Here is an 18,475-nt window from a genome sequence, read left to right as displayed (position 1 = left end):
AAAAAAAAATTGAGATGAGATTACTCGGTGGATATCAAAGGGATGGCTGAAACCCTGCTCTCAAGGCAATAAATACAGCGGTTTCACAAAAGAGGAAGAACAAATTTAAATCCCTCCTTGACTTTAGTTAATTGAATGACTATGTAGAATGTATTGGAGCCAATGCTGATATGTGCAGCACAAAATTAAGATCGTGGAGAAGTTGTTCCCCAATATGCGCATTGTTATACCTGAAAGACGTCTACATGCAGATAAGAGTTGACTCTTCGTACAAAAATATCCCGTAGTTCGGGTAAAGGACCTGCATTATGAAGTTACTACGCTTTGTTTCGGATTAAACTGTGCTGCAGAAATTATGAAGGCAGTAGTTGTTAAGGTGCTGCAGAGCAACAGAGTTATAAACAGTGATACTGACAGCTACACGGACGACATCATGATTTATTTGGGGAAAGAGCTGTGGGTGACCTCAGACATTTACTTTCAACCTACGGCCTCGAGTATCAAGATCCAGTCTGATTTGGAGAATGTGAAGGTACTCAAAATCAATCAAGAAGAAACATACTCTACTGGATAAGAGCTGAAGGAGATGAGTTCCCATTAGATCCGACGGGCTAACAAAACGTGAACAATTTTCAAAATGTGGAAAGATAATTCAGTGTCCTTATCAGTGAATTTGTTGGAGGAGGTTCTCAATCGGGTAAAAAAGATAATCCGGTCAGAGGAAAGTGGACTGTGGCTCGCGAATGAGAGTTTCAGTTGTGGTTTTGACGCAAGTTTGAGAGCATACAGAGTAGGGTTGACGAAAGATGGCAGTTCTATTGAAGACGGAGCATGGCTTCAAAAAAAAAAGAAGATGGCAATCACATCAACCTTGCAGAGCTAACAACAGAAATGAAGGCGTGAACATGGCGCTTAAATGGGGTTTAAGGCAAACAAAGATTTTTACGGATTCAATTCAGTGTTATCCTGGTTATCCTCTCCCTGAAGAAGGATAATACGATAAAAGTATCTGGTCTGTCAGAGATGCTTGTAAAAAGGCGACTTGCTATTTAATGGAAACCTTTAATTCCTACAACGAGTCTTGGGAAGTGCACCTCTTATCTACAACCAAGAACCGAAGGAGTACATAGTTCGATTTTGCAAAATATATATTTCATCTATCTGTACAAAACAGCTTTATATAATTTACTAGAACCATCCCCTGGGAACAGAGGTAACTCTGGATTTTTCAAGGAAGGTTGACATAAAGTTACGAAGCAGCAAGCAGGAATACAAGAACTGCCACAGGATAGATTCACACTCAATCACAACAGTCAGAGGGTCTCTTGGTGTTAATAGGGACTGGAACCGTTTGATTTTTGACAATACTCATTGGAAATGGAAGAAGTTTCTCATTGTTATTGATTGTAGATCGTGTCGTTTTGTCAAGTGAAGTGAGGTAGTGAGAGAAACTGAGGAGAGATAACAATAATGATAAACCAGATATTTAGTTAATAAGTCCACGTAATGATAACAGCTGCAATTTCTGGTCGGCAATGCTTAGTTACTTATGTTCAAAATGGTCGGTGAAGGTTATCTTTGGCTTTGATTATCACCAATGTGACAATGGAATTATTGAGAAGGACCATCGATCCATGAAAACAATGGTGGCGACAACAAGGGCAATCATTTAGCAGCGTCTGTTTTGGTAAATTATGATACCGGTGAGTAAGAATGGAGACACACCAGTGGAACGCACATTTAAGATAAAATGATGGAACCCACACTTGGACGAAAGTAGTCCCGGGACCGGTGATAGAGCACCTTATAATATCTATTCGAAAGGAGAAGAGGTATGTATTGAGCCTCCAGGACCTCAATTTTCGACTGGATGGAATAGATGGGTAATAAAAAAAATAAACTCAGTGTAGACGTGAACGGGGGACCAAGGCATATTTACGACACGAGACAGATAGTTGAGTCGTCCCCTCAAGTCGAAGGAGCTAAATAAGTGGACAAGATTGAGTAGATGAGCTTAAATAACGCCTCGGCCCAGCTACAATCGAAGATTGCCTGGTTGTTTCAAGGACTTAGTACCAGGACATATTATTTTTGGTTTTGGATATTTTCTACTTGTTTGTGTATTATTAGTTTGATCATTTGCAGTTGCTTTTGATAGTATTTGTAAATTTGATTTTAAATGTGATATAGAGATCATAGGGATATATATCTCAAAAGCTTCGAATTGGGTTGGAACCCTTGACATAATGAGGGGTTCAATTTACATAGCTCTGTTTTGGCAGGTAGTGGAAATAAAGACCTCAAGAGCAGTTGGTTAGAACTTATTTATTTAGAGCATTTAAAGTTTTATTTTGTAGATGTTGTGGATTTGTGATTGTTGTCAAGCGAGTACAAATTTTCAACATTCATTATTATTAGTTTTAGAACTATTATTAGTCCGTATTGTAGCTATATGAAAGTGGGGATGCTTTAGAAAATTTGATTTCCTGAGTATTAATCTAATATTTAAAAACATATATATAATTTATTTCTGAAGAGAAAAGTAAAAATCACAAGGCAACAAAGGCTTATTCAATGCATCATCTTTAGTTATGTTGCAAGATAATTACATTGAACTCTATATCAACAAAAATTAAGATCTTGTAGTAAGTTTATTCATTTGAGCATTTCGTATTTAGTGCATAATATTCACTTATTCTTGATATATTATTGATTTCTTCGCTATATTATTGGTTTTTTTTTATTATAAAAATATATTATATATTAAAATAATGGTCTTTATCCCCTATTTAAAGAAAATTGAAAAATATTTATAAATGATTATATGCAGTTGTTTAAAGTTACAAGGCAACTAAATAGAAGTATGCCGTATTATAATCATAAACATAGATAAATGTTGACTCTTTTTTTTTTTTCATACCTGCAAGGGTATGAAATAAAAATAACATGCAAGTCCCCCTTTATAGAGTCCCAGGGCCAGTTTACAAGTTTCAAATCTTACATTTTGAGTTAGATTGCCAACAACTTTTCTTAATTACTCATTGGTTTTTAAAATAGGCCAAGTTAATTTTCTTAGTTCAATAATTTATATAACTCCCCTGGCCTCTAAATGTGTAACAACAAGATATATTGCAAAATAAGTTTGGATTATTTGAGCACATACGTATGGATTTGTTTAAGACATTTACAAAACTAAAATGAAACTATTCTGATCTTATGAAAAGGATGAGAACATCAGGACAAAGTATTACACAGATCATTAAGAAATTTATTGTTATAAGAAGAAATAATGAAAAATACTTAATAAGTTTGATATTTTTAGGTCATTTTTAAGTCTGATTTCTGATGTTATATGATCTGAACTTACAATATTTAAGATAACAGTAACAAAAACTTAAATTTATATATCTTTTCGTGTGAAAAAATAGTACATATTGATAAAAACCATAACTAAATACCGTTTTTGAAATTGCAATTTAGTATAGCTTTTAATATATATAAGATATTCTTATAATCATATAATTGATCAATTCCATATAACAGCAAAAAAATTATTGTTTTAAGGATTTGTATAATTTTATAAAATATGAAATACCGTATTATGTTGGACCCGATTCAAACTAGTTTAAAAAATAAAATTATTAGATATGCTATTAATTTGCACTCACTAGTCGAACCGGGGAAATAATTTTTTGTCTATCACTTTTTGAAAGGTCAGGCAAGAGGAAAGTAGTCAGTGTACTTGTGTATATTCTCTATTGTTCAAACTTCATCCAAATCTGTGACATAAAGATTTCACAATCATGAAATTTGTTATTTAATTACCCATATGTATATCATTATTAACGCATACTCTCATCAAATTTATGAATAGAAGAAGTCCTAATAAACCCATTGCAGTTTTTTGATCCACACCAGTTAGTTCATTACTGAAATATAAAAAATATTTACAATAATTACCTGAAAAAGGTCAAGTAAAAATAAAAATGCTATTAAACCGACGGATGAAGCATTTTGTAGTGCTTTGCTATTAACATTTATCGACATACTGTAACAAATGAAATTTAATTTACACATGATATTTCGTTAATTTTTATGGAAAAGCATTATCTCTAAAGTCTAATCTAAATATATATGCTAAGTATATGAATAAGAATCTTTACGAAAATGAATAATCTAACACTTTTTTGAGACAAGTTAATCAATAACTAGTCAAAATAAAAATGATATTCCAGAATTTTGAATTCACTTATTTTATTAAAGTGTATATTGTTTATAATATAGAGTATAGTAATAATATTATTTTTGATTCTTAGTAATAAGTAATAACATCGAACGATGAACATAAAACAAGACTAAGGTGCAGCCGCGTTGGAGGGAGTACTTAAGTACTGGATTGTGTATCATATTTTACATGCTCCTATATTCAAGAAGTAGTGTTACACTTTTTCACATCGACTATGAGTATTTGTTGTAAATACAGTTATAACTTATTCTTTGTTAATAACTTTTGGTTTTGAAAAGTTTCAATTAAATAGGATATGACATATAAAAATAATCATAAGTGTACCTTTGACTTAATTATATATAACTTAGTTATAAATATTCAATACTTAATATTTTGCAGCTAGATCAAGATATCTATTTTTATCTTTTTAGGGATGATATCTCAAAACGGACGAACATCAGGACCGACCGTAATACTAAGCTCTCAGATACCATGGGATATATTGGATAAAATTTTTGGCTTGTATTTGTTTGTTATTTTTTGCGAATAGGAACAAAATCATTATTCAAAATTTTTATCGTGATGATGTTTGGACTTTATTTTTTATTATTCAAGTTGTTTGTTTATACTTTTGTATATATTTGATATTCCTTTTTTTTTTTTTTTGGAAATAGATATAAAATTAAAGACCTTCTATCTACGGCTCACTTTTGATTGATAAAATCTAAGTCTAGGCATTATATTGCAAGTTCAACTATACGGTACAATGTGAGATAACTATATGTTATTTGCAATATTTAATAACAATCAAAATTATTGCTTTATTTAAAATAAGTATGTCAATAAATTTTATTTGTCTTTTGGTGTGCTTTGGGCCCAAATAGTTTGGGAAACACTGTTTTAGGCGACATGTATTTACGGGGTTTAGTGGAATATCATCGAGATAGGCATAAGCTTGAACAAAAGTTTCTCAAGTTTTTAAACTTACGATTGCGTTAGATTTGGAGATCATATGTCAATTTACTACATAAAAATATGAGAATATGGTATTTCAATTCAGCACCGCTCACTAATGCATTGCTCCTGACCATGGATAACTTGGTGGAGAAAGTATTTACTTCCCCTCATTTTCAAAAGATCCTAAGCATATGTGCAATTAGTTAGCACCAATTCCACGGAAAAATGAGAAAATCCAATCTATGCAGAAAAACTAGTAGCAAATATTTCAAAGATTCTTCTTTCTTAAAAGATAAATGCTTCTTTCACAAATCCAGAAGCAGGTTAAATTTAAAATTAAAGAAGAAGAAAATGAAATTGCCTTTTCGACAATATCTTCTGGTCTTCCATCCAATTTCCGAAAAAAATACTTTTGAATCGACATACTGCCTTTGTATCTGCAGCTAACAAGTAAATCTAAATTATAAATTGCAAAAAATTGTACATTACAGAACTCTTTGATACAATCATCAACGGAAATAGTCATCTGGAATGTATTGAGGAACAATTATTTCTTCATTTAATATCTTCAAATGGGGGACGTTATTCTACATATACTCTTGGAATGTCATAAACACTATCCACCCTGCTTATTATCAGCAGATTGTTGGATCTTATTTAGTTTGTTTTTTTTGCCTGTGAAAAGCATTTGAAACGACTGCAATAATTTTTACAAGGGAAACGTGGATGGATAATTCGACACATCCAATAAAAAGAGGTGTCAGATGGTATCGCCAGCAAGAGGGAGGATATTATTTTTTGAGTTGCCAATAATTTATAAATAGTGAGAAAAAATAAGAAGGAAATCTTTATTAATGTCGAACAGTAAATATATTTTTTTTTCTGGAAAGATGGAGACGACATTGTAATGCAGCAAAAAATCAACCAAGTCAAATAACAGCTGTAGTGTCTTTTCAATCCTTTCATATATTTGTTTTATCATTGTGTATCTTTTTAACAATTTATACAATGAACTTTTACTTTACATCGTCACTCCCTTTTTACCTGTGGGTCGGGGCACAACCCTGTGTCTTAGCTCTTTTATAAAGTAGTTCGTATATTCTAGTTAAACTATATAATAAACTCTCTTTGAATTATACTACATCCTGAGTCCCTTCTTCTTAAATTTATTTTACCGGTTGTCTTGGAGACGATCCTGGATTAATATATTCAGTATAATATCTTAGCTAAGTATACAACAAGAACTTCTTTTCTTGATTTCCTATTTGGATCTTTCCGATTTTAAAGAACATGTTGGAATGAAAAATAAAAATACTATTCAGGTAAATTTATGGCAATTCTTTGTTGAAAGAAATAAAAAATGAATGTTGCAAAGAACTGACTAATCGTCCAGTAATTTAACCATTATAGTAGAAAAATATCGCAGTTACACTATTGTCGATTCCTTTTTAAATGAAAAAAAAAAAAGGTTTCAACAAGCCTAGTAGTATATTCTATTTCACTATGGTTCATATTTTTAATCTATTGGACCATATGACTCGTTACTTCCAAGTGCAATGATGGGAATTATTTTCAATTTTTTCTCCATTTAATTTCTTCAAAAATGTTCAATTTATATTTTGAAAACAATGCAAGACATTTAAACAACCTTACTCATTGGTTCTAGGACATATTACCGAAAACCTTATTGCCCGAAAGCTATTTGGCCAAATGGATACTTTGCCGAAAAACCACTTTGCCGAATTTTATAATAAATATATTTGATGATGATTCATGCTCCAATACTATGTAATTATGATTCCCATTGATGTAAATTAAAAGATAATATGTTTAATAATTTTTCACAAATTGCAATAATTATTTTTCACAAATTGCAATAATTATTTGTCACAAATTGGAATAATTAATTATTCATTAATTAATAATTTATTGATTCATTTAATTATGAGGATGCTTCAAAAGATAATATTCATTATTGATCATTATATGAACACAACACAGTAGCATGGAGTTTGAATCCTTTATCGTTGTAGTACTTTAAATAAATTAAATACTAAACAAACACGACAGTGATTCGTTTATAGAGACTTTATATATCTATGAATTCGATCGAATGGAAGAAGTGCTAAGAAGTCATAACCGTAATACCTATTATTATTCGACATGATCAATATTTGTATTTGAAAAGACTCATGGATGGACGAACAAGCATAACAATTGATATCAGATCAGGGAAGAGTAGACATATCAGATTTTTACTTTGTTATGATCCAGGATGTTTCAAAAGAAGAGGAGTTTGGCTGTTGAAAAGCAAACCCCTAAGAGGATTTTGGGAGGCACTCAAATGTCGATTGGTAGGAGATCACGAGGAAATGAGATACGTAACCGAGGAACACTATAACGCTCAGTATGGTTGGAGCAATCTGCAATTTGAATCGCAAGAAAAGACCGACGGTTCTTAGTTTCTTCGTGAGACTTCTTTCATACACAAAGAGTACGAAACAGGCTGCATTATGTAGTCACTCCGGGGACGCGAATCCTCTGAGTTTTGTATCTAAGACTGTGAATATATGCCTCCGTTGGATCTCAAGCCAAACTATGAGAACCACAACAAGTGACTTATAAGTTATAGGCTATTTTAACAAATTTTTGTGTGTATTTTTTTAGTGAGATACAATGACATTGGAATGTAACTTCATTTGTAATAATTGCCCTTTGTGAGTATTAATTTCCATCAGTTAACTTATTAATTGAATAAATGTACATATTTAATTACTATAGAAACGTCTTTAAAAAAAATATTCGACACTTCTTGTAAATATCTAGTTTTTTCTATTGCAGTACGTATCTACTGCAATAGAATGTATGTCAATATAATTATTATATTTGGAACTCAAAGTGGCCTAGAAAACCTTGAAAGAGTAAAAAAAACCTGGGATGTTATCGGACATTCAAATGTAGTCCGTAAATATTTATCAATTGTTCACCCTGCATATTGTCATTAATGAGACTAGTATACCACGTTTGTTCGTTTTTAAGATATTAATCTTAAGTTGTTTAACATTTTATAGTGTCTACACCCATTTTGGAGTTAACAAACATTAATGGGTCATTTTGAAAAGGCAATTATACATGCATTCAGTGAAACATTCACAGACTTCTAACATCAGTGGATGTCTTTTTCATTTGGCAAAAAAAATTATCGACACATTGTAGACGTGGACATAAAAGTGAGATATCCAACCGATTCAAATTTTAATAATAAAATCAAGTACACCACAGCCTTAAAATTTATCCCGGTCATTGATGTAATTGATAGATTTATAGAACTCACCGACGACTAGGATATACCGCAAGAATTTGTTTCTTACTTTGAAATGAATTACATTGGAAGGGTACAAGGTTGTAGAGAAAACCGACGGAGGGTACAACCATAATTTCTTATTGAAATATGTACAAAAGAACTCAAGGTATGACGATTCGAACGAATACTAATGTAAAACGATTTCAGAAAGCTTTAAAAAGCTCTGTTTTAGTTGTATTTATCCCAAAATATGGAAAGTAATAGACGCTCTTAAGAAAGAAGAGAGCTTAGCGAGAAAAAAAAGAAATTTAGACAGTAGTTAAATAATGCCACTATCCCAAAAAAAAAAAAAAAAAAAAAAAAAGTAAAAATAGACGTATCTACAGCATTACTCTTAATTATAATCCAGACGAAAATATGGAATATTTGAAATATAACTTTGAATTTTCATACTTGTAAGATTTATTCATCGTTATGCATTATTTATGTTAAATATAATATTTTGTAAAGTACTTTTTTCCTGTCATTAAATTTAAAAAAAGTTATAGAAATAAATCATGTAAATATATCAATTGTTGGAGTAATTAAGTTTCAGTAGGGATTGGTTGTTTGGAAATGTAGAGAAACAATGCTGGATTTCGGACTCAGAATAACAAGGTACTTAAATGTAAAACAATTTTGATTATTTGAATAACCCCTATCCCTTAGGGATACTCCACGCTTCTTATGGGTTCTCCAACAGTTTGAGAGGCCCTGGACTAAGGAACAGTAAATCTAATTAACTAAGAAAAGAGTAATATTTTTATTTCGTAAGGTTTATCTCATAATAGATCTGAATACTTTATAAAGAGATATGTGAAGTGAGTCAGTTCAGATAGACTATAATGATTAAAAAGGGGAAAATGTAGGAGTTAGGATTCGAAACTGGACTGAAAATATTGATATGCCTTTAGTTGATATATTTTCTGATGATCCAACTTTTCATTTCTTCCTGAAGCTTAGGCACGGATAACAACTTGTATGAAAAGATAGAAAAATCTTGGTAAACATACTTAGTAATAATTAATTATGACTCGTATTCCTTGTGTAGTGTAAGTTGGATTCTACTCCAATGAAAAACAAATCTTGAAAATTATTGAGACCCAGACGACCTCGAGAAAGAGGAGTATCCGTCAGGACTTGACCAGGTACATAGGATCTCCAGCACATTCCATCCAAATTATACTTGATTTGCATTGTCCATTGACACTCATTCAGTCATTGATTAATCTTAATCCACACTCGACTCGTTCTCTTCTTTAAACATATTTTCTCTTTCTAATTCATTTATTTATTTATAGGGTGGTTGTCATGATTTTCGATAATACAGTTCTAATTGAGGTTCGAACCAACTTTTGAAGCATCCTCATAATTAAGGGAATAAATTAATGAACACTTAATTATGGCAATTTGGGACAAATAATCAAACATATTATTTTTTTAAATTTTGGAGTTACATGAAAGGGAATCATAATAACATAGTATTGGAGCATGAATCATCATCAAATACCTTTATTAAAAATTAGGCCAAGTGGTCGTTCGGTAAAGTGTCATTTCGGCAAAAAAATGGCTTTCGGCAATAAAGTTTTCGGCAATGTGTCCATGCACGAATTCATTCTTTACGAAAGAGAAAATACAATAAATATGATGAATTAAAAAAATTAAGTAAGATTAATTACCTTTTAATTTCTAATTATTGTCGCATACGTAGAGTTTCTTATTTATATAAACACTAATAAAATTTAATAGATATGATTTTTATTTTTTTAGGTTTTGTGCAATATTTAGTAGGATGATTATTATGAAAGAGCGAAATTCTCTGAATAAATATTAAAAATAATATGACGTTGCAAAAGAATAAAGAACTACTTATCTATGCAAATCATTCTAAACAAATAAAACGAGTGCTTCTTTAGTACTCCCTGTATTGTCTTCTTTTGTGTTCCTCATTGAACGCTTTTAGTAAAAAATACAATATTGAAATTAATTTTTCTTTGAGTATTATGTATGAAATAATTTTGAACTGCACTGATAATTTCTTAGAAAGATTAAAAATAATTTTGAACTGCACTGATAATTTCTTAGAAAGATTAAAAATAATTTTATTTAATATCATATTTAGGAATGGGAGTATAGTTTTAATTGTGATGAGCATAAAAAAAGAGTATATGTTGGTAAGAGAAATGATGAATTATATAACTAGTTATTCCTTCCCATTTGAAAAATTTTTACGTATCACTGAGGAATGAATGTTAAAATTTATAGTAATCTCTAGAATTTTAGAAAATTTGATATGCGGTTACACTAAAAATTGAAATCGAAAATCAACATGGTAATACTAACAATTTGCAATTACATTTAATTACCGAAGAAGATGTTAGACTTGCAATGAAAGACATTCCTTTGTTGCATTTCGATATTGTTCATGAACGAATGATTCTTAATTTATTGAATTATTTTTTTTGTTCTTTCCTAACTAAAAGTGTCTACACTCAAACTGTTTAGCTACTATATATCAAGTCCCAAAAGTCTTCGATGGTCATTTTGCAAAAATCTGCTTTATTAAGGATTATATTTATTAGATTAATTTAGTAGTGGGTATCAAGAATATTTAATAAACAAAAAAGTGAAATACATCTTTTTTGAATATTAATTTTGAATATATATATATGTATCTACATAACTCCCGGTATATATTTTATTACAGTTGCTGATGTCTTTTTAAAACTTTAAAATTAGCAATGGACTTAAGCTAGAAAGAGAAACTTACAAAAATATTATAAAAGATTAATGATAATGATATATATATTTCAAAAGATATAAAGACAATTTCATTAAATCTCCTTGTATTCTTGTATTATTGTATTCTCAACAAGCGACAACTCTAGAATCTCTTTTGAACTTAATCTAAGGTAAAAATAAGAAAAAACCGTGGCTCCAAGATTATGAGGTAGAATAAGAATAGTGTTCGTAGAAAAGTGAAACACGTAATACCCCTTCGTTACGTGTTTGTAAACGATTGTTTAATGTATGGTAGATAAAAACAAGGAAATAGTATAAAATTGTTTTCATAAAAAGGAGCTAATAAAAGTTTAACATTCATTGCTTTTTATTCTACATTTTCTATTTTATAAGTATGTAAATTATCCCTCTTTAAAACACGGTAATTACTTTTGAAATATCCCACCAAATAATAATTTAGCAATTCAAAATAGTATTTTTATATTTAATATGAGGACCTCCTTTAAATGCGAAGAATAACAGCAGAAGTAATTTAATATCTGACTTTAAAGAAGTTAAACTTTAAAAACTCAACCGAAACTCAAATCTATTGCTCAATTTTGTGAATTTGTATCTTTTCATTATGTTGTAAATGAAATGAATACCTGAGGCAGGAACTTGGAATCGTGACTTGGGACTCAGCATTAACTAAAGTCCATATTTAAAAGACTTACCCATCGACTTGATTTTACAATCAAAGACTCGAGACTCGACTTTGACTAGATAATTAGTTCATACTGAACTCAATAGGAACATATACTCTATGAAACCTATATTCTAATTATGGACATGAAATGTGCTCAAATGAAATCTGAGAAACGATAAAAATATTAAAGGCGTTGGACTTGTGAGCAAAGACTTAAGACTTGACATGGACGTGCATTATACGGAATTTTTCTCAGTATGGATGAGTAAGTGAATACTATTCAACTTTCGACTAGGACGCAATGAGTGTAAACTTGTACTCTAACATCAGGCCTGTAAGTGTTCCGTTATTATGACCTTCCTTCATTTTTTTTTTTCCATCAGCTGTCTGCGTTCAGTCATTATTTCCGTTCCACGTTACAGTCATAAGGAACGACTTCCACTTTGACTTCATTTAAGAGCTAGGCTTGAAGATTTTTTGAAACAATAATCTGATGAATATTAGTGTTCAAATGTGATACAACTTACTAAAATCGGCTCATTTATTGTCGAAAGTGAGCCCAAAAGGCCAAGTATAGGAAATTGGATTTGCACACAGCACAGCAACAAGATAAGAAAAACTGGACCGTGGACTATTCGAGAATCTCCAGGAACGGCCTTGGGTCAACCGAGGAAGAAAATCCCACCTCAAGTTTCAACCCACCGGCTCCCTGCTTATCCCATTTGAATCAAAAGTGGATTCCTGCCTTCAGGATTATCAAGAAGATTAAAAAAAGGTAATAGTCGTATGCTCGCTTGATTTTCGCCCCGATGATTTCACTTATGAGTCTTTGGATAGAAACCCCATTAGAAAGAAAAACAAAATCCCTGATGGGAAAGCGTCGAAGCCTCGCTTAAAAGAAGATTCTGTTCTTTTCATTTAGCCCAACTTACCCAGCTATCTATCAACTTCTTCAACATCAAGAAGATCATTTACGGCCACTTGAGCTTCTCTCTTTGAGAAAGAGAAAGAAATGATAGATTCAGCATCTAAAACTTTTTTCGAAGCTGAAAAAATTCCTCCATTTGAAACTGTCCACTCTGATTGAAAGATAATTCATGAATCTGGTTACCATCTCTGTTTTTTGTTTAGAATCACTTATTGATTCAACAACGGTCTAGTTAAAGGTCGTAGTTTATTTTCTTCCCAGCGGATTTCAAATTTTTTCAAAATTGACACCCTGCAGTAGAAAGAGAAATAATTATAAAAAGAAAATCTGAGCTTCAAAACTTTTCTCCAAGGTTCCCTTGGACCTATTCATATCCTGAAACACTTAGTTAAGAAAGATGAAATACTTACAGAAACTTTGCTAATTCCAAACATTTTGTCTCTTTTGAAGAGCATAGAACTAGAAGGAGAATAATTTCTTTTTCAAGATACATTGAATAACTTAGAAGAAAAAGGCAAAGAGGCCGTTCTTTGGATGGCAGGGGCAAACTATTTTATCTCAATTAGACAATTTCTTCAAGTAGAAGAAGCACTTCGCTTAAGAGCTTTTTCAAAATATAATAAAGTTCCAATAACTGAGTTGTCCCGAATATTTGAATACATCAATGAATTGGAATGTGAAGGAGACTTATATTTGGTGTTTAACATATGTAACAACGAAATTGGCTTTACCAATGAAGATACCGATCTGAATGCTACTCTTTACTACATTGGTGGGTTCATTGTAAGGTCGTTTGGAAAAAAAAATCTAGCTCCAAGAATCTTTTAGTGAAAGAGAGTTCCTTTGATGTTAATAATATTCAAGCTACCACCCAAGAAGTTAATGACAACACAGTTTAATTGGGTTGATTAATATAAAATGATTTATTACCCCTTCTAATGGGGTCTTTTTTTCAATATGCCACATAAACAGCTTCCTAAGTAGCATTTTGAAGAGCCGAGATTTAATCGAAAAGTTGCTCAACGCTTCATTTGCTACTAATATTTTCAATTCTGCAGTGATCTAAAGACTTAATGGCGATGTAAGTGCATTCTCACGTCTAGATAAAAAAATATGAATCTGGTTACATGTACCAGGATTTATTGAGCAAAATAACTTTCCTTGGAATCTTATGAATAGAGTTTTAAAATCCAACGAACCTTTGAATTATAATGGAAGAATAAATATTAGGGATTAATGTTATTCATGTACAGATCTGACCTCCACTGGCAAGCTACTATCCAAAAGGGAAACAATGTTAAATAATATCATTTTATCAATAAGGACAAGGAAGTTTTTATTTACTTCCAGAAATACGACAGTTTATCTTAGTCCTGCAAATCCATTGTTAATGGCACTACAACTTCGTACAATTTACAGAATCAAAACAGTGATGATTAATTCTCCAAAAATTGAGGACCCATAGACTTCTGAGCTAATGTCTCAGCCTTCCAAACTTTGCTGTTATATCGTTCTACCTGTCCATTCCCTTGAGGATTATAAGGGGTAGTAGGACTTTTAGCGACTCATTTTAGAGTTGATAAGTTTTCAATTCTTTCGACATAAAAGTAGATCCTCAGTCTGAGTGAATATATTCCGGCAAATCGACAATGGCACCAAAATTTTGAAAAAATCTAATGACATGAAGACATTATAGGCATTTGGAAGAAAGTTCTATACATGGATAAGCGAATGAAAATATGAATATTCATCGACTTAGGTAAGAATATATTTATTTTGCTATTTGAAGGTAAGTTTCCTTTAAAGTCAAGGCTCAATCTTTCAAGATGCTTAGTAGCTTTAATTTATTCGTTACCGTCATTCATTGTGAATTTAGGTTACACTTCTCGCATTCCTTGTAAGTTGAACTCACCCTCTTGAGATCTTCGATGGAAAATGGGTGATTACAAGATCTAACATTGTGGAACATTCGGATAATCAGAAGATGGCACAATTTCTTATGAATGCTCTGTAGTTTATCAGATGAGGTATCAAATATTATGCCACACATTCTTGAAATTGATCTGCCCTCACATTTTTCTCTCCAACCCCATATTGGATGTCAAAAGAAAAGCACGATAATGCCAATCTCAATTTAGAAATTTTCTTATTCTTGATCTTACTAGAATGTTTTTGGTTAAATACGAAACTTAAACCTTTATGATCTATAAGAAGCAATAATTGATTTCCTATCAGAAAATCCTCCATGTTTGTAAAGGTTCAACAATTGCATAAGCTTCCATTTCTACTGCAGAATGAAGCCTCCAAGACTTATTTAACAATCTCGAAAAGAAAGCTACCGGTTTTCCACATTCACTCAAGAAGGCCCCAATTGCACTCTCTGAAGCATCCTTCTCTACTGTTAATCTTTCCATAGGATCAATAATCATGTCCTTTTTCATTTTTGCAAAAAGCTTCTTTCGCTTCTGTATTCCAAGAGTAATCTGGAGAGTGTACCATTGAATGTAACTTCTTTGGGAAAGAGGGTATCCATCGAGAATAATGTACAAACTTCCTCAAGATACGTCGTAAATCTTTCTTATTCCTAGGTTCAGGAATTCTCATGAGTGAATCCAGTCTATCTGGATCTGGTTTCATCATACCATTTTCAATCTGACACTCCCAAAGTTTTATTTTTGTTGTTGAATATTAGCATTTATTTCCAATGGTATTATCAATAATGCTTCCGGCTTGAAATTGATAATCCTTCGCCAATATATTCATAGCTTGAAGAAATGGATCCAACAACTTGTCTTCCTTCTGTTTACGTGAAGCAAGCAAATGTCTACCGAGTATTTCATTCTTTTTCTTTAAAAACTGTCCATATTTATCCATAATTGTAAGTGCCTCCTCATAACTTTCAGTTGCTTCCATAAATTCATAATTCGACGATTTCACATAGTGTTTCATTAGTCCTAATTTGTTCTCTTTTTGCGCTTCCGGTAAAGATTCAAGAAAACTTTTGAAAGTAAACTTTCCAGTGATTTCAATGTTTGTCTGCATCCGGGGAGTTCGGATTCCCGTCAAATCGGTTAGAACAAAGTAACTTTTAGATTTACCATTGAAGTAGATAAAAGGAACGTGTTGAAAAAAAGTGATACAGTTATAGCTGCAATGGATGGTTGTTTTTTTTTCTGTGGAAATGGAAGGCATGATAAGTTTTTTAAAGTAATAAATCTAATACATATTAAGTAGAAAGGAGATGCTACTGTTTTGAAGTATTTGAGAATACATATTTTGAGGTTCTTTTACGAATCCAATATGATTATCCCTCTGAGAAAACAGGTGAAAATTATAATCTAGTTAAAAAGCTCTCCAAGTCAAAGCTTGACAGGCTCGTTTTACTGAGACCAGGAACACTTAGACACTTGAAATTCGACTTCTTTTTGACTAAAGTAATTGCTATGGTCCATTAAACGGGGACCAATAGCTGCTTCCTACCAATTAATATCATGTATACTTAACAAAGAAATATTTTTCTTCTAGGAGATATATATATACAATAAATAAAGCTCTTCTCATCTTGCAAATGTGTGGCGATAACATAAATGTGAGCTGGGATATTTTTTACAATATTGTGACAGTATGATAAAATTGATGATATCAAAATTCGATTTAAATTTCAAATACCGTATTATCAAATTGACTAAACTTGTGTATAATATGTTTATGTAAAAATTGAAACAAATATCTATCATATTAATAACTTGTTGGACAGTTTTTCAGTAGTTTAATATTGTATTTGATTCTTTAAATAATCCTCTTCGGCTTTTCATCGAAGTAAAAAACTTATAATGCGTTTTTCTCTGTTTCATCAAAAAAATACCAGCTTGCTTTTATGTTATCGCCACACATATGTCTGATCAACGATAAGACACAATCAATTTTTAAGTGTGTTAGTATACAATTGTGCTACTTCATTGTAAAATTAGATTATGTACTAGTAAATTTCTACACGCCAATTGCACTCATTGTTCACTACTTATCATTAGCTACGAAAATAAAAACTAGCTCACGGTGCGTGCAAAACAAAAATAATAATATCAATTGGCAGGCTACTTATTATAAAGGGATGTTATTATTTACTTTTCTATGTCACTGATACTATTATATAACTGCTCAACTTACAACCAATAAGAAAATGAAAATATCTATAAAGGCAAATCCTGGAGCGCTCAAATATACTCTCTGTTATGCTTGTGAGTAATAAGAATATGATCTTCCAGTATGTAATAATGATAAAAAGGAAGCGATATGACGTCATAAATACAAATTTGATGTTATACGTTTTTTTCCTTCTTATTTTTATACTTATCGTCAATGCTAATGATTTTAACCTCTTGAGTGAGGTAGTAATGGAGACTAACAAATATAGTGTTCATTACTATTTTAGAACGCACCCAAAGGAAGTTTTTATTAATGCCTCTATTAGTGATTTTCAGTTTTTATGTTCCTTTTGTAGTGTTTTTTTCAGGCCTTTAGAATTCCATGGTCTTGAGGATAGAGAAGAAAGAATTACTTGGACTCAGTTTATCCGTCCTAAAAGGTATGGTTCAATTGGTCTTATAATATTAAAAAGATTTTGTTAATTATAATTATTATCTTGCAATATTATTGGGAGGAAATTTTTATTTATGTCTTTACTTATCAAACTAATCTTGTCCTTTCTTCTCTGTAATTCTTTTTAATAGTCTACAATATCATTATACACAGTCTACACGCCATCTTTTGTTTTATGACTGTTTTTATTTGACTGTTTAAATTACTATTAATACAGTCCCTATTAATTCATACATCTACTATTTTTATTACCTTTTAAACTGTTAACGGTTTTATTATATTGTCGCAAAAATCAATAAGGTAACCCTGACAATTTGAAAAATGTTTTGGGTCGTGGGAGATGGGATAGAAGGAATAAACAAGGACATTGGCAAGAGTTATTCCGATGTTAATATTCAATTCTACTCTGACTCCAAAGAGGGCTTACAATTATAATTCTGCATGATATCCTGAAGGTCACTTTCTGTCTTTTATGTGAACGCATGCATGTTAAAAAAGATTTTGAATATTTCATTTTTTAATTTTACTTTAATGGGTCAGATTAGCCCATTGAGTTAGGTTGTTCCATTGGTTTTCCATATAATTGAATGTAGTACAAAAGGAAGTTCACTACTCAGGAGTTAAATAATAACGATAACAACTTAGGAAAAGAAAATACATTCTTTATACTATTACCAATTCCAAAAAAAAAAAAAACGTGCGAGCTAAAACATACGTACGATTTGGATCCCTTCTTATCAGTCCCTAATAAGAATATTTTGAAATAAACATATGTGAAAATAAAATAAATATATATAAATTTTAGTAGGATGCAACCATCGTCTTTTAGAATATTTCACTCATACATTCACCGATATAGAAAAATGGAACTTCTTTTCTTGACAATTACTAACTTTCAGTGATATTACAATAGATATAAAACATATCATCGAAGGAAGAGGAGTATTGTGTTACACCGGTAATAAAACTTTTGTTGCAGCTCAATTTTCAATT

The 18,475-nt window shown here is 31.3% G+C and overlaps 1 protein-coding gene across 39 annotated transcripts in view; it reads right to left on the bottom strand.

The window, feature by feature from the left end:
• Positions 1-18,475, bottom strand: part of LOC121127331 (uncharacterized) — a 61,823-nt gene that overhangs the window by 32,768 nt on the left and 10,580 nt on the right. For 5 of the 39 annotated variants that reach the window (XM_040722668.2, XM_040722664.2, XM_040722667.2 and 2 more), the window contains exon 4: positions 3,961-4,048. The exons of 2 other annotated variants lie outside the window; for them this stretch is intronic. In XM_040722668.2, the coding sequence (XP_040578602.1) occupies positions 3,961-4,048 (88 nt within the window). Of the gene's footprint in view, positions 1-3,595; positions 3,621-3,668; positions 3,780-3,825; positions 3,930-3,960; positions 4,049-5,216; positions 5,629-8,519; positions 9,924-10,038; positions 10,146-10,207; positions 13,409-18,475 lie in introns of those variants that run through there. 32 more of the 39 variants (XR_011782917.1, XR_011782908.1, XR_011782905.1 and 29 more) reach the window with 25 other exon arrangements.

This window comes from Lepeophtheirus salmonis, chromosome 12, assembly GCF_016086655.4.
Source record: "Lepeophtheirus salmonis chromosome 12, UVic_Lsal_1.4, whole genome shotgun sequence".
Taxonomy (NCBI): Eukaryota; Metazoa; Arthropoda; class Copepoda; order Siphonostomatoida; family Caligidae; genus Lepeophtheirus; species Lepeophtheirus salmonis.
The sequence above is the reverse complement of the archived record's forward strand: the minus strand, read 5'-3'. Positions and strand labels throughout refer to the sequence as shown.